Source organism: Jaminaea rosea (genome assembly GCF_003144245.1).
Source record: "Jaminaea rosea strain MCA 5214 unplaced genomic scaffold BDZ90scaffold_7, whole genome shotgun sequence".
NCBI lineage: Eukaryota > Fungi > Basidiomycota > Exobasidiomycetes > Microstromatales > Jaminaea > Jaminaea rosea.
The window spans coordinates 256,711-273,249 of NW_020289981.1; the positions used below are offsets into that span (position 1 = coordinate 256,711).

General features: G+C 58.5%; 8 protein-coding genes across 8 annotated transcripts; 5 read left to right on the top strand and 3 right to left on the bottom strand.

Moving 5' to 3' along the window:
- Window positions 1-61: 61 nt before the first annotated feature.
- Window positions 62-882, bottom strand: BDZ90DRAFT_176638 (hypothetical protein). Its single transcript, XM_025503739.1, has 3 exons — window positions 788-882; window positions 225-720; window positions 62-149 (listed from the first exon to the last, which is right to left on the bottom strand). The coding sequence occupies exons 1-2, from the start codon at window positions 788-790 to the stop codon at window positions 307-309; spliced, it is 417 nt and encodes a 138-aa protein (XP_025361979.1). The 5' UTR covers window positions 791-882; the 3' UTR covers window positions 62-149; window positions 225-306.
- Window positions 883-1,254: 372 nt separating this feature from the next.
- Window positions 1,255-2,260, bottom strand: BDZ90DRAFT_176636 (hypothetical protein). The gene is made up of 2 exons (XM_025503738.1): window positions 1,927-2,260; window positions 1,255-1,870 (listed from the first exon to the last, which is right to left on the bottom strand). The coding sequence occupies exons 1-2, from the start codon at window positions 1,999-2,001 to the stop codon at window positions 1,373-1,375; spliced, it is 573 nt and encodes a 190-aa protein (XP_025361980.1). The 5' UTR covers window positions 2,002-2,260; the 3' UTR covers window positions 1,255-1,372.
- Window positions 2,261-4,936: 2,676 nt separating this feature from the next.
- On the top strand, window positions 4,937-5,830 carry BDZ90DRAFT_206524 (acid protease; the record flags this gene model as incomplete). The annotated part of the gene is made up of 1 exon (XM_025503965.1): window positions 4,937-5,830. A coding segment is annotated over one exon (894 nt), but the record flags the coding sequence as incomplete, so codon positions are not given.
- A 447-nt stretch (window positions 5,831-6,277) lies between these two features.
- BDZ90DRAFT_232350 (hypothetical protein) lies at window positions 6,278-7,443 on the top strand. The gene has a single exon (XM_025506213.1). It carries the CDS (start codon window positions 6,472-6,474, stop codon window positions 7,378-7,380), a length of 909 nt encoding a protein of 302 aa, XP_025361982.1. The 5' UTR covers window positions 6,278-6,471; the 3' UTR covers window positions 7,381-7,443.
- A 198-nt stretch (window positions 7,444-7,641) lies between these two features.
- BDZ90DRAFT_232351 (hypothetical protein) lies at window positions 7,642-10,076 on the top strand. The gene has a single exon (XM_025506214.1). The coding sequence runs from the start codon at window positions 7,769-7,771 to the stop codon at window positions 9,788-9,790; it is 2,022 nt and encodes a 673-aa protein (XP_025361983.1). The 5' UTR covers window positions 7,642-7,768; the 3' UTR covers window positions 9,791-10,076.
- Window positions 10,077-10,135: 59 nt separating this feature from the next.
- BDZ90DRAFT_176657 (hypothetical protein) lies at window positions 10,136-12,478 on the top strand. The gene has a single exon (XM_025503740.1). The coding sequence runs from the start codon at window positions 10,312-10,314 to the stop codon at window positions 12,433-12,435; it is 2,124 nt and encodes a 707-aa protein (XP_025361984.1). The 5' UTR covers window positions 10,136-10,311; the 3' UTR covers window positions 12,436-12,478.
- BDZ90DRAFT_252557 (Rhodanese-like protein) lies at window positions 12,186-13,649 on the bottom strand (the record flags this gene model as incomplete). The annotated part of the gene is made up of 3 exons (XM_025507765.1): window positions 12,186-12,778; window positions 12,821-13,108; window positions 13,160-13,649. 3 exons carry the CDS (start codon window positions 13,647-13,649, stop codon window positions 12,522-12,524), a joined length of 1,035 nt encoding a protein of 344 aa, XP_025361985.1. The 3' UTR covers window positions 12,186-12,521.
- A 972-nt stretch (window positions 13,650-14,621) lies between these two features.
- Window positions 14,622-15,794, top strand: BDZ90DRAFT_220539 (zf-DHHC-domain-containing protein; the record flags this gene model as incomplete). Its single annotated transcript, XM_025504440.1, has 3 exons — window positions 14,622-15,130; window positions 15,191-15,345; window positions 15,433-15,794. The coding sequence occupies 3 exons, from the start codon at window positions 14,622-14,624 to the stop codon at window positions 15,792-15,794; spliced, it is 1,026 nt and encodes a 341-aa protein (XP_025361986.1).
- Window positions 15,795-16,539: the final 745 nt, after the last annotated feature.

Consider the following 16,539-nt stretch of genomic DNA (forward strand, 5'->3'; position numbering starts at 1 on the left):
GGGACAGATGATGCACTGGAGACTGAGAACTAAGAAAGGGATAGCGAGAAGTGGCCACAGTGCTCCAATAGTCACCATCCCTTCCTGCTACGCCCAAGCCTGAAGTCATCAATCCACTTGCCGTCCCCGCCGAGAGCCCTCTCCGTCTTCTGCGCGCCCGTGACGCAGTGTTGGACAGGTCAATCGCTGGCTTCCTCTTGTGTATAGCGTCCGATGGGTCTCACCTTGAATTCGCTCCGAAGTTTCATCATGACATGCCCGGCTGTTCGGTGCTGAAGGCCTGCCTCTTGGCGAATGGTGGAGACGCTACTCAAGAGCATGCGGTGCATCACGCCATACATGTTGAGCAGCTCGTCTGTGGTCGCGGATGGGGGTCGTTTTGAGCACAATGGAGCAGAGTGTGAGCAGTCCAGAGGCGTTTCGCAGCGATGACTTACCTTGGCTCCAGTAGGACGGCGCCGCCTTCGACCCGCCTGACTTGGCGCCCTTGACCTTGGGCTTGCTCTCTGCCTTGACGCTCTTCTTTCTCTTCTTGCTCGACGAGGAACCATACTCTTCATCGTCTTCCCATTCGTCTTGGGAAGCCTCGTCGTCGTCCGTTCCGCCACCGCTGTCCTTGCCTTGCTCGGGCCGCCAATCGTCCTCAGCGTTAGCGCTGTCGCTTGCTCGACCCTTACTCTGCTTGTGGCTCTTTTTCTTCGAGTTGGCGATCACAGGCGTCTGTGCAGGAGATAGGGTCGTCAGTGAGGATCGGGGTCACGGCGCTCAGCAGCCTGGCGACACACACCATTGTAGTGCGACAAAGCAGGGACGTGCGAGTTCAGCTTGTTTATATCCATTCCAGCGAGCGAGGCAATGGTGACACGGCAATAGATGGTCGGGACGATGCGTCGAGGAAGCGACGATGGGAGCGAGGAAAAGTAGGGGAGGCGTGGGCCGCGCTACTCTGCTGTAGCTAATCTCGCTTGATCGAGGTTACGCTGGGGCAAGCGTCACAGCACGCTGCTCGACTTGGTCGCTCAGCTCACCAGAATGAGCAAGCGAGATGAGTAGGCGACGCTGCACTTCAAGAGGAACGGGGCTCTTCACAGAAGAGTGAGAGTCGGTGATGAGATGAACTGGCATGGAGCGAATCATCAAGGCATGGAGCGAGACATCAAGGCATGGAGCGAACCATCAGACAGGACGAAAAGGATTGCCAAGACTGCCCTCACTTTCCCTTCTTACTGCCCGGCGAGGTCCCCAGCTTGAAGCTATCAATCCAAGCGCCGTCGCCTCCAAGGGCTTTGAGCGTCTTCTGCGTGTGTCTCAGGCCGATGACGTTGAGCCATCGATCTTGACAAGCCTCACAGCATAGCAACTCACCTTGAACTCAGCTCTCATCTTCATGTTGACCGGTGCGTTGGACCTTCCCTCGAGTCCCGGCTCCTGGCAGATGGTAGGGATGTTCTGCATCGCCAGCCGAAAGGACGCCGTATAGAGAGCCAGGAGCTCTTCTGCGGCGGTGACCAGCGAATGTGAGTGATCTCGGTGATGAAAAGTACGAGGTCGGGATCGAGGAGTTACCTTGACTCCACCCAGAGCTGGGGGCCCTGCTGCTGCTCCTGGGTGACGACTGCAATGAGCTTCCCACCTTTCCACGCTTTGGCGTCTTGGGAGCAGAGGTGGCTCTGGCCGTGCGCTTCTTGCTCTTCTTTGGTGAGCCATACTCCTTGCCTGAGTCTTCTGAATCTTCCTCAGCAAGATCATCCGAGTCTTGGTTGCCGGCTGCAGCTTCTTGGCCGTCAGGCCGCCATTCATCTGCGCCGGCAGACTCAGAGCGTGCTCGCTGCCCCTTGTCGAGTGGAGCTTTGTTGGGAGTGTCAGGCGTCTGCGGCGGCTGTCAGTGTGATACGATGGGCATGGAGCTGGCGCACATTGACGTACCATTGTGTTGTCTTGGATGTGTCGAGTCAGTGTGAAGGCAAGAAGGTGTACGTAGCCTCCTTTGAAACAGAACATAGAGGGTGCGAGCGTTCGAGCGAGCGAACCGTCGGCTTCAGATTGATATTTAATACGCAGTTGATATGTTCAGCCGCGGTGAGCGATATACGCAAGCGGAGAAAGGTCTCAATCATTCAAGCTGGTGAGCGATATACGCAAGCGGAGAAAGGTCTCAATCATTTAAGCTGGTGCGTTCAAGGCCTGGGATCACAACGAGATCTTGAAGGCAGCTCCCGCTACTATCAGTGGTCGCGGGACTGCTTCTTCTTGGGCGAGGGTCCCAGCTTGAAGTTGTCAATCCACCTGCCGTCGCCGCCGAGCTCATTCTCCTTCCTCTATAGTGATGACGGCGAGCGCGAGGCGAGCTTTGGCGGTCAGCATCTTCTCAGTGGTCAAATTGCTCGTGCCTCACCTTGAATTCTCCACGTAGTTTGTGGTTCATCTGCGAGGCGCTCAGGAATGGCTCGGCTCGTCAGCGCTACGACTACCGTCTGTCCTGGTCCACCCATCGACTTACGAAAGCACCATCTCGACTGCTCAATTCGGGGCACGACCTAATGGTAGAGATGTTCTCGAGGGCCAGTCTGTGGACCTGTTGGTAGAGGGCCAGCTGTTCCTCTGCAGCGTGAGCAAAGCTCGACGATCAGATTCAGCTTCCTCAGTGTCCAGGCCACCAGTCTGACTCACTGTTGGTCCACATTTTGCGAGCTTTCGAGCCACCTCCAGGTTCATCCTTCTTGACTTTGTGCCCTTCGGGTTTCGCGTCTATATCGGGCTTGAAGTCAATGTCGCTGTCACCGTCCGAGTCGTCGCGAGCTCTCTTCTTGGAAGGCATACTGTCGAAAGCTAAACCGAGAAGATCAACGAAAAGCTCAAGTGAGGGTGAGAGATAGCTGAGGAGTCAGGTCGTTCACTGAAACAGACCCAAGGCTTCAAGGCCCATCTGTAGCCGGCAAGCAATCTCATAGGGCAGCGAAATCGCTGGTCGAGCAAGTCGAGACCAAGTCTAGGAGGTCCTTGTGACCATTGTAATCTGCTTCCGTGCCGTCGAGGAGTCTCATCATCAGGAGAAGGAGAAGGCGGTCAATTGGCTCTTCCATGAAGGAGGAGAGGGCAGGTTTGGCGATTGGCCATCTCCAGCCGCAAGTTAACGAGACCGTCTGTCTGACCCAATCACAGATGGCACGTTGCTCAACGTTGCTCTCTTTCTCGTCATCCTATCAAGACTTCAGGGCAGCTTTCACGTCGTACCGCCGTCAACATCTCGAAATCGGCCGTGGCATTTCCCATGACTTTGGCTGCCGTACGCTAGAATTGACGTGGCCGCGACCACCACGCCTCCGCAATGCCCTACTTTTAGATCCTCTTCGCGAACGACCCTCTCGCAAGACGTACCTCGCCCCTGAGAAGCGACTGCCGCCGTATGGAATGTGGGGAAGAAGACGGTCCGTCGATGGGACAATAGACCGCCCAATTCGTCAACAGGCGAGAGATGCAGATTGGTAGCGGTGACTAGGTGGTGAGAGCATGACGTCTCCCCTGTCTCCTCGTCGCCTCGTCGCCTGACTCTTGCAATCCTCTCATCCGCACGGCGACTTGAAGGAAGCCTGGCGCTGGCTGCCTCTGGCTCTGGCTCAGGCTCAGGCCTCTAAGTTTAGACCCGCGACTGCCTGCACGGTCGACGCACGGAGTGTCGAAGAGAGCTCCAACCGAGCAAGCCAAAGCACATCGCCAAAGCAAGGAAAACGACGGCGGCGGGCGTCGAGGCGAAAAGGAAGCACACACTTTGTGACTTGGAAGTTAGAGAGGGAGTGGACAGCAGTCAGGAGGCAAGAAAGGGGATTGGCGGGGCTGAGACTGCGATCTCTCCTATCGTCATCTCCTGGCATAGAAGCGCGGATGATGAGCAGCGGGTGCGGGTGAACTGCTGCATCAGTTGAGTGGGCGGCCGCTTGGCAGACCTCAGGAGCAAAGCAAGACGCCGACTTCTAATGACGCCCACTGCTTCCTGGGGCGGGCGGAGCGGCGGAGGAGGAGGAGATGGACGAGATGCGGCAGCGGAGGCAGGCAGACGCGGTGCGGTCCGTCGACGTTCGAGCGGGCCGCCCTGGAAGCAGCCAAGTGCAACGAGCCGCCATCATCCAAATTGACCTCAGATGGTCGATCATCGCCGCTTGGGTCCCTCCTTTCCTTTCCTCTCCTCTCCTCTTCATCATCCCCGCCCACTCCTTCCAAACAAGACCCCTCTCACCAACATCCTCCACCCCTGTTCGTCTTTGTCGTCGTCGTCCACGCAAACCGACATCACATTCATTATTGGCAACGCAACACGCTCTCTTCCTCACCAACACAGCACCAAAACCAAAACAGAGCCATCCTCACAGTCTACTGCACGACAGACAACATGATTCGCATTCGCTTCCTAACCCTTCTGGCTCTGCTCCCCTTCTTTGTCGCCCTCTGCGCTCAGGCCACGTCCTCTGACTTTGCTAAGCGCCGAGTCCAACATGTCGCTGTCCGCTCCAACAAGGTCGCCGACATCGCCTGGCTCCAAGCCAACAAGATGAAGGTTGAGCGCCGTTATGGCAACTATGACGAGGCCATGCAGAAGCGACACGAGGAGATCGAGCGTCGATGGGTCATGTACGATGCCAACATCAAGCCGGACCAGTCATTTGTCGCCGAGGAGGACAACATCTTCTCCAACCTCGCAAACGGCGCCATGAACATCATCGGCGGCGGTATCAAAGCCCTCACTGGCGGTGACGTCGAGAGTCAACCAGCACAGGCAGGCCCAGCGACAAAGCAAGCTACTGACTCCGAGCAAGCAGATTCAAGCGCCGACAGCGAAGCTTCAGACGCGACCGGCAGCAAGGTCACCAACATTCCCCTGCGCACCGAGACGAACCCCAACGGCCAGGAACGCGAGGTCCTGGCAGACATCACCGTCGGCAGCCAAAAATTCGTCGTTGACCCAGACAGCGGCAGTGCCGACTTCTGGATCCTCTCCGACCTGTGCAAGTCCAACTGTGGCGACTCGGGCACCAAGTACAAGACGTCGAGCTCATCAGCCGTCGACGCTAACAAGAACTTCAACATCCAATACGGCGCAGGCTCCACCTCTGGCAAGCTCTATCGCGACACGGCCAAGCTGGGCGACCTCACCGTGCGCAACCTCACCATCGGCGCCGCAAGCCACATCTCATCCGAGCTGGCCTCGGACCCTGCAGGGGGTATCCTTGGCCTGGGCTTCCGTCAAATTACCAGCGCCGGCCAGAAGACATTCCTTGACCGCTTGTTCACGCAGGAGAAGCTCAAGAGCCAGGTCGTCTCTTTCGCTTTTGGTCGTTCAGCAAAGAAGACTCTCTCCAAGGCCGAGATGCGATTCGGCGACGTCAACTCTCAGCTCTACTCGGGCGACATCTCCTACTCACCAGTCACCACCAAGGGATACTGGCAATTCGGCGTGCAGTCCTTTGCTGCCGGTTCTGGCTCAGGCATCAACCTCGACTCCATCGTCGACACGGGCACATCGCTCATTGCGGTCGAGGAGTCGCAAGCGGCCAAGTTTTGGAAGGACGTACCCAACAGCAAGTTCGATCAGGAGCAGGGCTACTACACGTACCCGTGCAGCCAGAAGATCAACGCGGTACTGAAGACGAAAGATGGCAAGAGCTGGCCTATTGAGGAGGATGACTTCAACCTGGGGTCTCTCACCGCCACCTCTGACCGCTGCGTCGGCGCCGTCTTCCCCGCACAGACCCGTAACGTCGTCGTCCTCGGCATCGTTTTCCTCAAGAACGCATACAGCGTCCTCGACTACAGCCAGAACCGTGTCGGGCTGGCGAAGTACAGCTTCTAAGCGTGTGCGAGCCCCACACTCCATATCTTGCTCGGTCATGTCTCACGCCCCATCAAGCCATCTATACCATGTCCGCATGCCTCACTTCGAACATTCAGTCTCCCACCATCCCATCAAGTCGGCAAACCGGCCAAAAGGCCGTGATGCGGGCTACGAAGCCCTGCCCCTGTCGCAACATCAGGTTCTCTTGTCTCGCTCAAATCATCTTGTCCATATCGCTTTCTCATTCTATCATCCCTATCTCTGTAGACCTTCCATTTTGACAACCACGACGACGAACACAGTCGAACGAAACGAATAGGACTGGCGCCATTCATCCCATTATTCTGCGTGTGAGACTGAGGGATCAGGAGGAGCGAGGAGCGAGGAGCCAGTCCGCTGCTCTGTCCGCCGTCTGCCGTCCATCCGCCGCATCAACCGCATCGCCCGGCTTCACGTCCTACCTTCCCCACATTTCCGTCGATACCAGCAAGGCGAGCGCTTTTCAAGCCAGTGAAACCCTCTTTCATCATCAGAATCTTGGAACAGCGACGACATCAGGCGCTTTTTCCCATCAAAGCATCCCGGTCGAACAACATCCACTTAGCCTCGCATCTCGACCTCGACCTTGACGTCAGGCAATAGCAATGCCACCGACTCGACGCCCAAGAGTAGACGTCGTCATCCGTGTGCCTAAGCGCCTTCCATACCTACCCCCGACAGCGGGTACAGGCAAGGGCAAGCAAGCGGAACAGCAACAGGCATCAGCATCATCATCGTCTGACCCTCTCATTGGCAAGCCGCTCGACGGAGGAAACAATGTATCCTCGTCTTCTTCCGCTTCAGCCTCGGGCTCGAGAGCACTGCTAGACGGAACAACAGCTCCGCAGGTCACCATATCAGCCCCGACTGACCCCTCTTCTTCTTCATCTCATCTCCCGCAACCTCAAGCAACTCCAGCGGAAACATCCTGCGCCGAATGGTCCTCTCTCCTGACCTGGGCGCGCGCGGCAAGAGGGCCACAATGGAGTGATGCCTTGGGAATGTGGATGGTAGATAAGGGTGGGGTCGAGTATGGGAGCTTCTGTGGAGATCCGGCGCAGGGGGTTCATGGTCCATCGGCTGAGGTTGAAGTGCATGGGGACACTGATGGCGTGGATGGTGGTGAGAAGGGCGCACCAGCCGCTGCGGATGGGGATGATGTCATGCGGCAGGATGGCCACGAGAGCATTGGCGACGGTGACGCAGGCGGCTCACGTACTCTGCAAGCGCAGCAGCAACAACAAGAACAGCAAAACCCTCAACCATCATCAGCATACATGGACCCACCAGCGGGCGGCGGCGGCGGCGGCGGCGGCGGAGCTAGCTTCGATCCAGCTCAAAGACCAGGGAGCGGTGGAGGTGGTCTCCCGCCACCACACTTTACGCCAGGAGGGGGAGGATTCAATCCGGCCGTTGCCGCAGGAGCAGGAGGTAATGGTGGTGCAGGTCAAGCAGCGAGACACGCGGGACTACCAATGGGAGGGGCAGGAGGTAGCGGGGGACGAGGCTGGTAGATTTCTCTCAATAGCATAGCATAGCATACACGCATGTCGATAATTACCCTGAACGCTCGGCGCTACATGTTGTCTGGTCGGGAAGGTTGAACTGTTGCTTGTGCGTGGGCGTCACTGCGTGTGTGGACGAGAAGAATGACGAGACGCAGCAACGAGAGCAAGATGCGGGGTCGGGCGAAAGCCAAGGGCGAAGGAGCGAGCTGTTTGAGCGAGGCCCTAAGCGGGTCAAACAAGGCTCAGTTCAGGGTCGACCCAAGCCACCCACAATTGAAACTTCGATCGCACCACAAGAATGACCTAGGCACCCACTTCATCTCTTCTTCCTGGCAATTTTTCTTCTTTCCCCTTTCCCTTCCTCTTCTCCTCCTTGTCCTCTCTCTGAGCGGCGATGTGGCAAGGCATCAAAGCTCGTCTTGGCCGGCGTTCCAAGTCCGGCGAGGACAGCCGCCACCAGGCCCGCATTGCTCGACAGGCCAAGGAGGCCGAGAAGACGATTACGAGGAGTGCTTCGCGCGAGCTGCTGGAGTGGGAGCAGAGTCGAGGATATCAGCGAACAACTACTTCGCAGCAGCAGCAGCAGCAGCAGGTACTCACGCCACGGGCGACGAGGGAGGGTGCTGCATCGCCGGCTTCGAGCCAGCGGACCGCTTCGCAACAGAATCGCCCCTCGATTTCGCATCGTCGCTCCATTTCTACGGCAAAGACGGCCGCTGAGGTCGAGCAGCCTTACCTGCCTCCTGTCGTCTACAACAAGTTCGAATACGTTCAACCGTCTGCGCCGCAAGAAGCGACACCGCCTCAGTCGGTCGGCGAGCGAGATCGTCTCCTCTCAGAGATCGATGCCATTCGCAAGAGCATCGACCAGCTGCGCAGCTCAACGCCCATCTTGACGCTGGACGTCGATGATGACGCTCTGGCCGCACCACAGCGTCCAGGCATGGCTCGCGCTCATACATCGTCGCCCGTAGCACGCCACGCTCCCTGGCTGACCAAGGACAGGTCGCCCCGCCCTTCCTCCGTCTTTGTACCCTCGCCGAGCTCAGCTGGCCCTCTCTCAGCGAGCAAGACGCCAAATGGAAGCAGGCAGAGGACGAAGAGCGTAGCCGATCTGTTCGAGGAAGATGCTCCTCGCCCACCGCAGCCATTGCAGCGAGGGCCACCTTCCTCGCCCAGCCCTGTGAGGACGACGATACCGCTACCTGCAGGCTTGCAGCACCTTGAGGAGCAGGGTTCCTTAATAGCAACTGCAGCCAGTCACACACGCCCTCCTTCGCCGCAACGCCAGCATACGTCCGTTCAGCAGCCAGAGCGTCGCCGCACCAAGTCATCAGCTTCGGGCTTGCCCACTCAATCGTCACATCCATCCATGCCCCGCTCTACAAGCTTTCATCGTCTCGACGCGCCGGCCAGCTCGGCCATGTCAATTGCCCCACCTCTTCCACTCGATGCACAGGGGAAGATCGCCGCCATGAGGGGCAGCTCCCCTACCCCTGGCCAGGCACCACCAGCCGTTCTGTTTCCACAGCCACGCCCCCCATCACAGCAACGAAGAATTATTGACACGCCGCAAGAAGCGCGCGCACGCCTTACCACCGCCATGGGCCGTTCCCCGCGCCCTGGAGTCGGCCATGACGCTCCCGTGAAGCGCCATTCCATGTATGCTGGAGGGAGCAAAGCAGGTCTCACGATGTCAGAGCTACAAGAGAGACATCAAGCCAAGCTACGTGAGCTGCAAGCACCTGCGAATGCGAGGGTGCAGGAAGCATGGAAGTTGAGTGAAGCGAAAGCCGAGTGGGAGGCAAGAATGAGGAGGGAGAGGAAGGAGCAGGAGGTAAGGGCAGCTCAGGCTGCGCAAATCAGCACGAGGGCAGCGGACCAAGAGGAAATCGATGTGTCGGCCAATCATCCTCAGGAGGAGGGCGGAGCGTCTACGCCGCTGCGGAACAGCATCTACGCCAACCTTCCTGTCGGTAGCAACAAGCGTCAAGAAGGAGCTCAACGTGCCCATGAGTGGCGGAAAAGCCTCGTCTCCATCTCGCGACCCGGTGCAGCTCTCGATAGTGGGCCGGACGAGTTTGGACAGCATCGCTCTGGGCACCATCAACGCAGCAAGTCTTCAATCAGCCTCGCGCCCTCCAGCAATCAGCAGCAGCAGCAGCATCCTCAGCCGGCCCAGCATGCACAACGCCGCCCTGAGGGAGCGAGGCGAGAAGCTGGTGAGAGGACCCAAAGCATGTTTGGCAGAATGCCTCTGCGCCACACACCGGAGCAGTCTAGCGTCATGATGCCGCCGGAAGAGCTTCAAGGGCAGCCTGAGAGGCAGCAAAGTCATCTTCGCCAATTGACCGCTACAGATTTGAGGAGGATGAGGGAGGGGGCCGGCAGAAGGCATACGATGGTGCTTGCCTAGGGAGGACGACGTTTCGCAAATGAGCCTCGTGATGAGGTGGAAAAGGTACGGAAGCGCAACAAAAGGATCATCAACAGGATCATCATTACGGACTTATCGACATCAGCATCGCAATCAGCAACGGACTCGACCCCCTCCCCCTTCCAGAGACCCGCACAAGTAGACAAGCCTTTCACCGTGCCATACCTACACATGTTCATAGCTCTCGTATCGCTCTCTTCTTTGCCCCATGATCATCGCCTTCTTCGTAATCGAATCGTAGCATGCCTGGTGCAGCATTCCCTCTTTGCAAAAGTGTTGATGTGTTGGTTTGAGCCTCCGTGGTCTGAACGGCAGGCGGACAGGGAGCGCGACGCGTTCGAGGATCTGCAGGTCAGTCCGCCTTGGCAGTCTGTCTTCTTTCTTTCCTTCCTCTCGACCTCTTCTGAACCACGCAGCCTGGCAAGCAACACGACAATCGCGAGAATCCTTCTTCTCGCCGCTGACGAGAGAAGGAAGCTGTTCTAAGAGCGGTCGGCAGTATGGACTTCACCCCGCTCTACCCGCTCTCGTCGCCGCATCATCTTGCCTTCTCGCCTGGGTCGACATTTATTGCCTCACTCGTCTCCCATGCTTCTCCTAATGACCCTTCCTCATCCTCATCTACCGGCAGTACGCTCGTCGTGAGGGCAGCAGGTGACCTCAGCCTAGTCCGATCATGGCAGCTGGCGCACGGAACAGAAGGAGCGGCATTGGCGTGGAGCCGAGATGGAGGGTACATCCTCCTCTCCCACCCGAAACGCGGGACGTGCGATGTCTACGTACTTGACCCACGACGACAGCCTGCTGAGGGTGGACTGGTCATTCAAGGCGAAGAAGGGGAGCAACAGGAGACAGGCGCCGTTGCGCACTTGAACCTCTCCTCCAGTGGCGGGTTCACGCACTGCTGCTGGGCGCCTGGTGCAGGGCTGGTGATCCCTCCGACCATTTTCTGCTTCACCTCTGAGGAGACGGGTGGCACAATGAGCGCTTTTTGCCTCTCCTCGACTTCCTCAGCGGGAGAGGCAGGTCAGGCAAGCGCTGCAGTGTTCCGCGATGTAAAGAGGTCGAGATGCTGGCCCCATCCAACTGATCGTGCCCGCTTTGCTATGTTGCATCGTGACGCCAAATCTGGGCAGGAGAAGGTGGGAATATACCGCGGGGTGCTGCTGACAGCAGGAGAGGCAGGTGGTAGTACGAACAGTGCAAAGGGAGCCTATGCCGCAATCCTTCAAGGCAATGGGGGCTCGTCTACGTCCACAGCGCCTGGCGTGAGATGGGAATTAGAGTCTTCCTGGCCGGCTCATACCAATGATGCTGCTGGCTTATCTTGGTCGCCAGACGGGAATCTTGTCGCGGTATGGGAGGGCCCACTTGAATATCGCTGCCACATCTACACGGCCATTGGATCATGCAGAGGAACCCTGGCCATGGGCGGAGACGCAGCAGCGGTGGGAAGCGAGGCGAGGGAGCCAGTATTCACGCCTTGCCCTATAGAGGAGAGGTCAGATGGTGGCGCAAAGAATCATGGCGGAAACAGTGCTTCGAATGCGTCTCCCGATCTCAAGAGCAGCAAGCTCGGATCCTCGACGAAAGGCAGGACTACACAAAGCACGATGCGCAGCAGCAGCAGCAGCACCGCCGTTGGCGAACACTCGGCAGCAGCACAAGAAGACGAGGCCTCAGCTGCGGCCACAGCTGCAGGAGGCTTGGGGATCCGCACTGTTGTGTGGCGTCCTTGCTCAGAGATCAGCAAGCGCAAAGGTCGTGGCCTAGCCCTCGCTGTCGCCGGCTTTGACGAGCGAATCTACGTCCTCTGCTCAGAGTCCGGATCGGGCGACTGGCATCTCCTTCGTCCGTCTACTCCCTCGTCAGGATCAGCATCAAACGCAGTCATCGACCTCAGCCGTCGGCCCCTCATCTCGCCCAACCGCCAGGGCCGGATCTATCGCGAGCCAAGAGACTGGGTCCGCCTCACCGGTGGCAGAGGCATTGTACCTTTCCACTCTTCACTGCTTCACACCACGGGCACCGCGGGCGGGGCGAATCCACCTACACTGAAGCCAGATTGGGAGAAGCTGAACCTCTCTTCGCTGGCGGCTGGAGGGCAGAGCAGTGGAGCAAGGGCTGGCGTTCAATGGATGGAGTGGGACCCCTCCACTCGCTTCATCGCGATGAGGAGCGAGAGTATGCCTTCGACCGTCCTCGTGTACGAGCAGGACGGTGAGAGTGGGGCTGTGAGCCTGCTATCGGTGCTGCTCTTCGCAAGCAGCGTGTCGGGGGTCGCTTGGCGACCTGCTTCTGCAGTGGTTCAAAAACAGGCGCAGCTCAGCATCGTGACAGCGGCAAGCCCGGCCATCTATCTTTGGACTCACGCAGGCAACAGCGTCGCCGCGGATTCGGATCCAATCATCATGGAAGGTGTTCCAGTACCAGTCCCTTCTGCCCCGCTCGGTGTAGGATTGGAACAGGCGCAGCAGACATCCTTCAGGCCAAGCGGGCTGCGTTGGTCGCCTGATGGGAGTAAGGTGGCTGTTGCTTCTGCGAGAGAGGCAACTGGTAGCGGGGAAACGGGAGCTTATTGCGTAGCAGCACACGCCGACGAAGAGGATGAGACAGCAGCGTGAACAGGTCTGACGACGTCGTTTCTGGCAGCACATTCCTCGAAGCGCTCGTGCGCATTTTGTATCTTGTCTCATGTTGTATCATTCCATCACATCGCCTGCTTATCTTGCTTCCTCGTGACAATGATAGGTGCGTCCTCTCCATCGGCCTCCCTCCCAGCCCAACCCATCCAGCTCTCATCGTATACCGCTGCATGAACGCCCAGAGTTCTCAAGGCCAACCAGAGGACGGCGGCCGTCATACCACTACCGCACGTCGTCATGACCGCCGGAGTGGGCCCTCCGCCCGAAGAGGAAGAGGAAGAGTCGTGGCGCAGTGACTCAAAGTCCAGCAGTGGTTCTCCGTCTGGCTTGGTGGTGGCTCCCGTGCCGTCTGAGATGGCTGTACGGAGGGTACGGTAGAGGGCTACCTGGTCTTTGAGCTTGGTGAACTGTCCCTTTTCACCCTTGACGGCTTCGACCACCTCGTTGAATGGCAAAGATAGACCACCAGGCATATGACCGCTCTTCATTCCCGCGCGAGGCTCAGGCGCAGTGCCATCGTAGCGGCCGCGAGGACGAGCGTCAAGGATGGGCAGTTGGGTGCGTCCCGTTGCTGAGTCGGCGATTGTGCGTCGCACCTCTTCGTAGCTGCGGATGAAACCGGGCGTCACTGCGGAGGGGGTGGGATATACACCTCCGTCTGTTGCTGATGTAGGCGCTTCTTCCTCCGAGCTGGCGGAGCTACGTTGCAAGGTTGTAAGTCGGTCCTCCCCTTCTTCAACCTCGTGCCCCTCGTCACGCCACGCGGGCAGCCCACCGTCGAGGACTGAAACGCGCTCATGTCCCATAGCGACGAAAGTGAATGCAAGTCTGGGGCTGCTAAAGAGTCCCGTAGAGTCATAGCAGACTACATGATCTTCCTGACTGCAGATTCCCCTGCGTGTGCAGGCCCTGGCAAAGGTGGGAGGGTCGGGCATCATGTGAGGGAGGCCGCGTACCGAAGGACCGCGAGTGGCTACCTGGTCCACATCCCAGCGAAGGGCGCCAGGTAGGCGAGGACCTGACAGGTATTCTTGAGTCCCGGAGCGCGGTGGCGAGAGGTTAGGCATGTGCCAAGATGCATCGAGGAGTTTGGGAGGCGAAGGGCCAGAAAGGAGCTTGCTGAGCGCTGAAGGGGACAGGAGCAGCGGTACAGGTGGAAGACGAGCCTTACTGCCGGAGCTGAGGGCGACCATTGTAGGGAGCATGCTTGGAGAGAGTGAGAATGGTGAAGGCAACGACGAGGGCACGAAGGTCTCAAGATCGGTTCCTCGGATTCCACTTTGAGCACCGGCGGCCCGTGCAGTCCGAATCGACTCTTGTCTCTGCATTGAGCCTCCGCCGCGCCTCTGCTTTGGCCCGCGTCAAGGAGCTGATTTGTCCGTGTGCCCCTCATTTCGCAATCCGCTTCTCTCCTTCCTCACCTCATCAACCGCACACGACTCTCTCATTCCCACAGATGCGACATTGACGAGCGGTCTCTCTGACCGGCCGTCCCCTCTACATTCACCATGGACAATTCAGAGCAGTTGCGCTCCGCTGGCCTTACAGCTGCGCCCTCGCTCGCTCCGTTTCCCCCTCCTGGCAGCAACGATGATGATCAGGGTCAGGCTCAGCAATCCCAGGAACCCCTCACCCGCAGCGACTCCACAGACTCGTATACATTTCTTCCCAGAGAAGAGAGGAATCGCAACCTATCTAACACGAGAGGGTCCATCCTGCCTCATTCGGGCTTCTATGCTCCGGCCAAGAAAAGGCCGGCAGGAGGCGGGTCAGGCGCAGGTGCAGGGGCAGGATTAGCTGTTGGGACGCCCTCGTCAGCAACGACGTTGGCCAGGACGCCTATAACTCCTTCTCGGAGCGCAGAAGGGGCAGATGGCAATGATTATACGGCAACTCCGACTTCACCTCATTCTCCCTTGGGACAGTATCGTCGGTACCCAGCAGGCAGTGAGGCAGAGATGTCTACTGCGAGTAGACCTGCAGCGTCTCCCCTCGATGGCGTCACTACAAGCACTGCCTCCTCTCTTGCAACATGGACCGCCCCGAGTACATCACACGGCAGTGCTTCGGGACACAGGCTGCTCGGCAGCTCTGGCGCGGGGTCAAACACCCCCAATACCAGGAGCAGGGATCCCCTCTTGCCCATGAAGCCTTCCAATTCGCAAATGACGGGTGGGCCACTAGTCGGAACCCCGCCCGCTGCTGCGAGAAGATCGGCTACGAGGAGTAGAAACAGTGGCAACGGGCAAGCAAGTGGGAACACCGATCAAGAGAAGGCTTCCTCCTCGCAAGGCCGGCATCCTCCCGCCATCAGCAGGGGCACTCTGCTTCATCCGCCTGGGTATTCGCAGACCAAAGAGCGCAACTACACCCATCACTCTGGGTCAAACGCCTTCCTACTGCGCGGCCTGATCATGACTTCCCACTCCAATCCCCTCCCGTTTCTCGCCTCCCTCTTCGTCACCTTGGCCCTGGGCGGACTCTGGCTCGGCTTCGAAGCACCCTACCAGTGGAGAGAGGCGAGCCCTGCTATCCCACTGATCTTTGGCTATCTCTTTGCGGGGACCGTTGTGAATATGGGCGTAACAGCGGGGAGGGATCCGGGCGTGTTGCCGAGAGGAGTTGATGAAGAACCCATACTCGCTCTACCCGACGGAGACGATCAAGACACCTCGTCAGCTCATCCATTCGCAGATCTCGATCCAGAATCACGGCGCAACGGGAATGGAGGCAGTCGCCGGAACGATGCCCTCGCGATCCCCATGCCGCGCATCGTCCGCGTCCGCAATGGACGGGACTTGACCGTCAAGTGGTGCGAGACGTGCAGGCTGTACAGGCCACCGAGGGCGAGTCACTGTAGAGTGTGCGATAATTGTGTAGAGGCGATTGGTGAGCACTCAGCCTATCCAGCCGCGGGCTGCATGGAATGTTACGCTAACCTTCTGTTCCTCGCCTGCTCTCTTCACCCATCTGCAGACCACCACTGCACCTTCCTCAACACCTGCATCGCCCGCCGCAACTACATGAGCTTCTTCGCCTTCCTCGGCCTAGCCTTGGCTACATGCGCGTACGGAGTGGTCTTCTGCGCTTTGCACCTCTACTGGCTCACTCTACCATCCGACAGCCCTAGTGGGCGCGGAGGCGGCAAGTCTGGGCTGGGTGGTGCGCTCGGAACGAGTCCGATGAGTGGGGTTCTGTTTGTCTTGATACTACTCGTTATGGGCCCCCTCACCACGCTGACTAGCTATCATGTGAGGCTGATCATGATGGGACGAAGCACAGTGGAGCAGGTGAGACAACTTATGCCAAGAAGAAGCTGCTTTGGCCACCCTGACTGACTTAATCCCGCCCCATCACCACGGCAGATGCGCATCAACACCTCCCTCTCTCACACCTATCCCCGTCCGTCACCCCTCTATCACTTCCTGTCTGGGGTCTGCTGTGGGCTCATCCCATTTGGAGGGAGCGCTTCCTCTCCTGACTCCTCCGAAGATCAACCTAGCAGGCCACCACCTCTCCTCCGCTTGGGAGACGCGAAAGATGATCCCAATCCTTTTGCGTACCGGAGCGCGTGGCGCAATGTAGTATACACGCTTTGTAGGCCCAGCGTCACGGCCAGGGTAAGATTTGGGGCTGGAGGTGGTAGCGCGGTAGGAGGAGGGATGGACAGAAGGGGGAGGAGATGGGTCGATGAGAGGGGTCTTGGGGCGAGATGAGGGCGCGAGAATGGGGAACTGGATGGATCAGGTTGGCCTCTCGTTACGATGTGATACCCCCACTGGTAATGGCACGCCTGTTCATAGCTCGTATGCGCTGCTCGTCATCAGTAGGCATGAGCTCTTTTTCCTCGCTGTCGTCCGACTCGAGCGGCGTCGCGTCGCATGCACGAACGGGCGGACGGACGGACGGACAGGCGGAGCTGCGTGGACCCTGATTCGGTGCGGGGAAGCTTCGTCAGCTTGTTCTCTTTTCCTGGTATCCTCTTCATCTTCTCCTAACATGCCGGCAACGAAACGATTACAGAGAAGCAACGACGACAGTAATGGTGCCAGGAGCAGTGTTGGAAGCAGCGCCAGAAGGAAA

What these genes read in the sequence shown, in the direction of transcription:
- BDZ90DRAFT_176636 (XM_025503738.1), bottom strand. Translation starts at nt 2,001, where the DNA reads ATGTTCTGTTTCAAAGGAGGCTACGTACACCTTCTTGCCTTCACACTG. An exon ending in ACATCCAAGACAACACAATG is followed by an intron (nt 1,871 to 1,926) that starts GTACGTCAATGT and finishes CAGCCGCCGCAG; the next exon opens with ACGCCTGACACTCCCAACAA.
- BDZ90DRAFT_232350 (XM_025506213.1), top strand. Translation starts at nt 6,472, where the DNA reads ATGCCACCGACTCGACGCCCAAGAGTAGACGTCGTCATCCGTGTGCCT.
- BDZ90DRAFT_176657 (XM_025503740.1), top strand. Translation starts at nt 10,312, where the DNA reads ATGGACTTCACCCCGCTCTACCCGCTCTCGTCGCCGCATCATCTTGCC.
- BDZ90DRAFT_232351 (XM_025506214.1), top strand. Translation starts at nt 7,769, where the DNA reads ATGTGGCAAGGCATCAAAGCTCGTCTTGGCCGGCGTTCCAAGTCCGGC.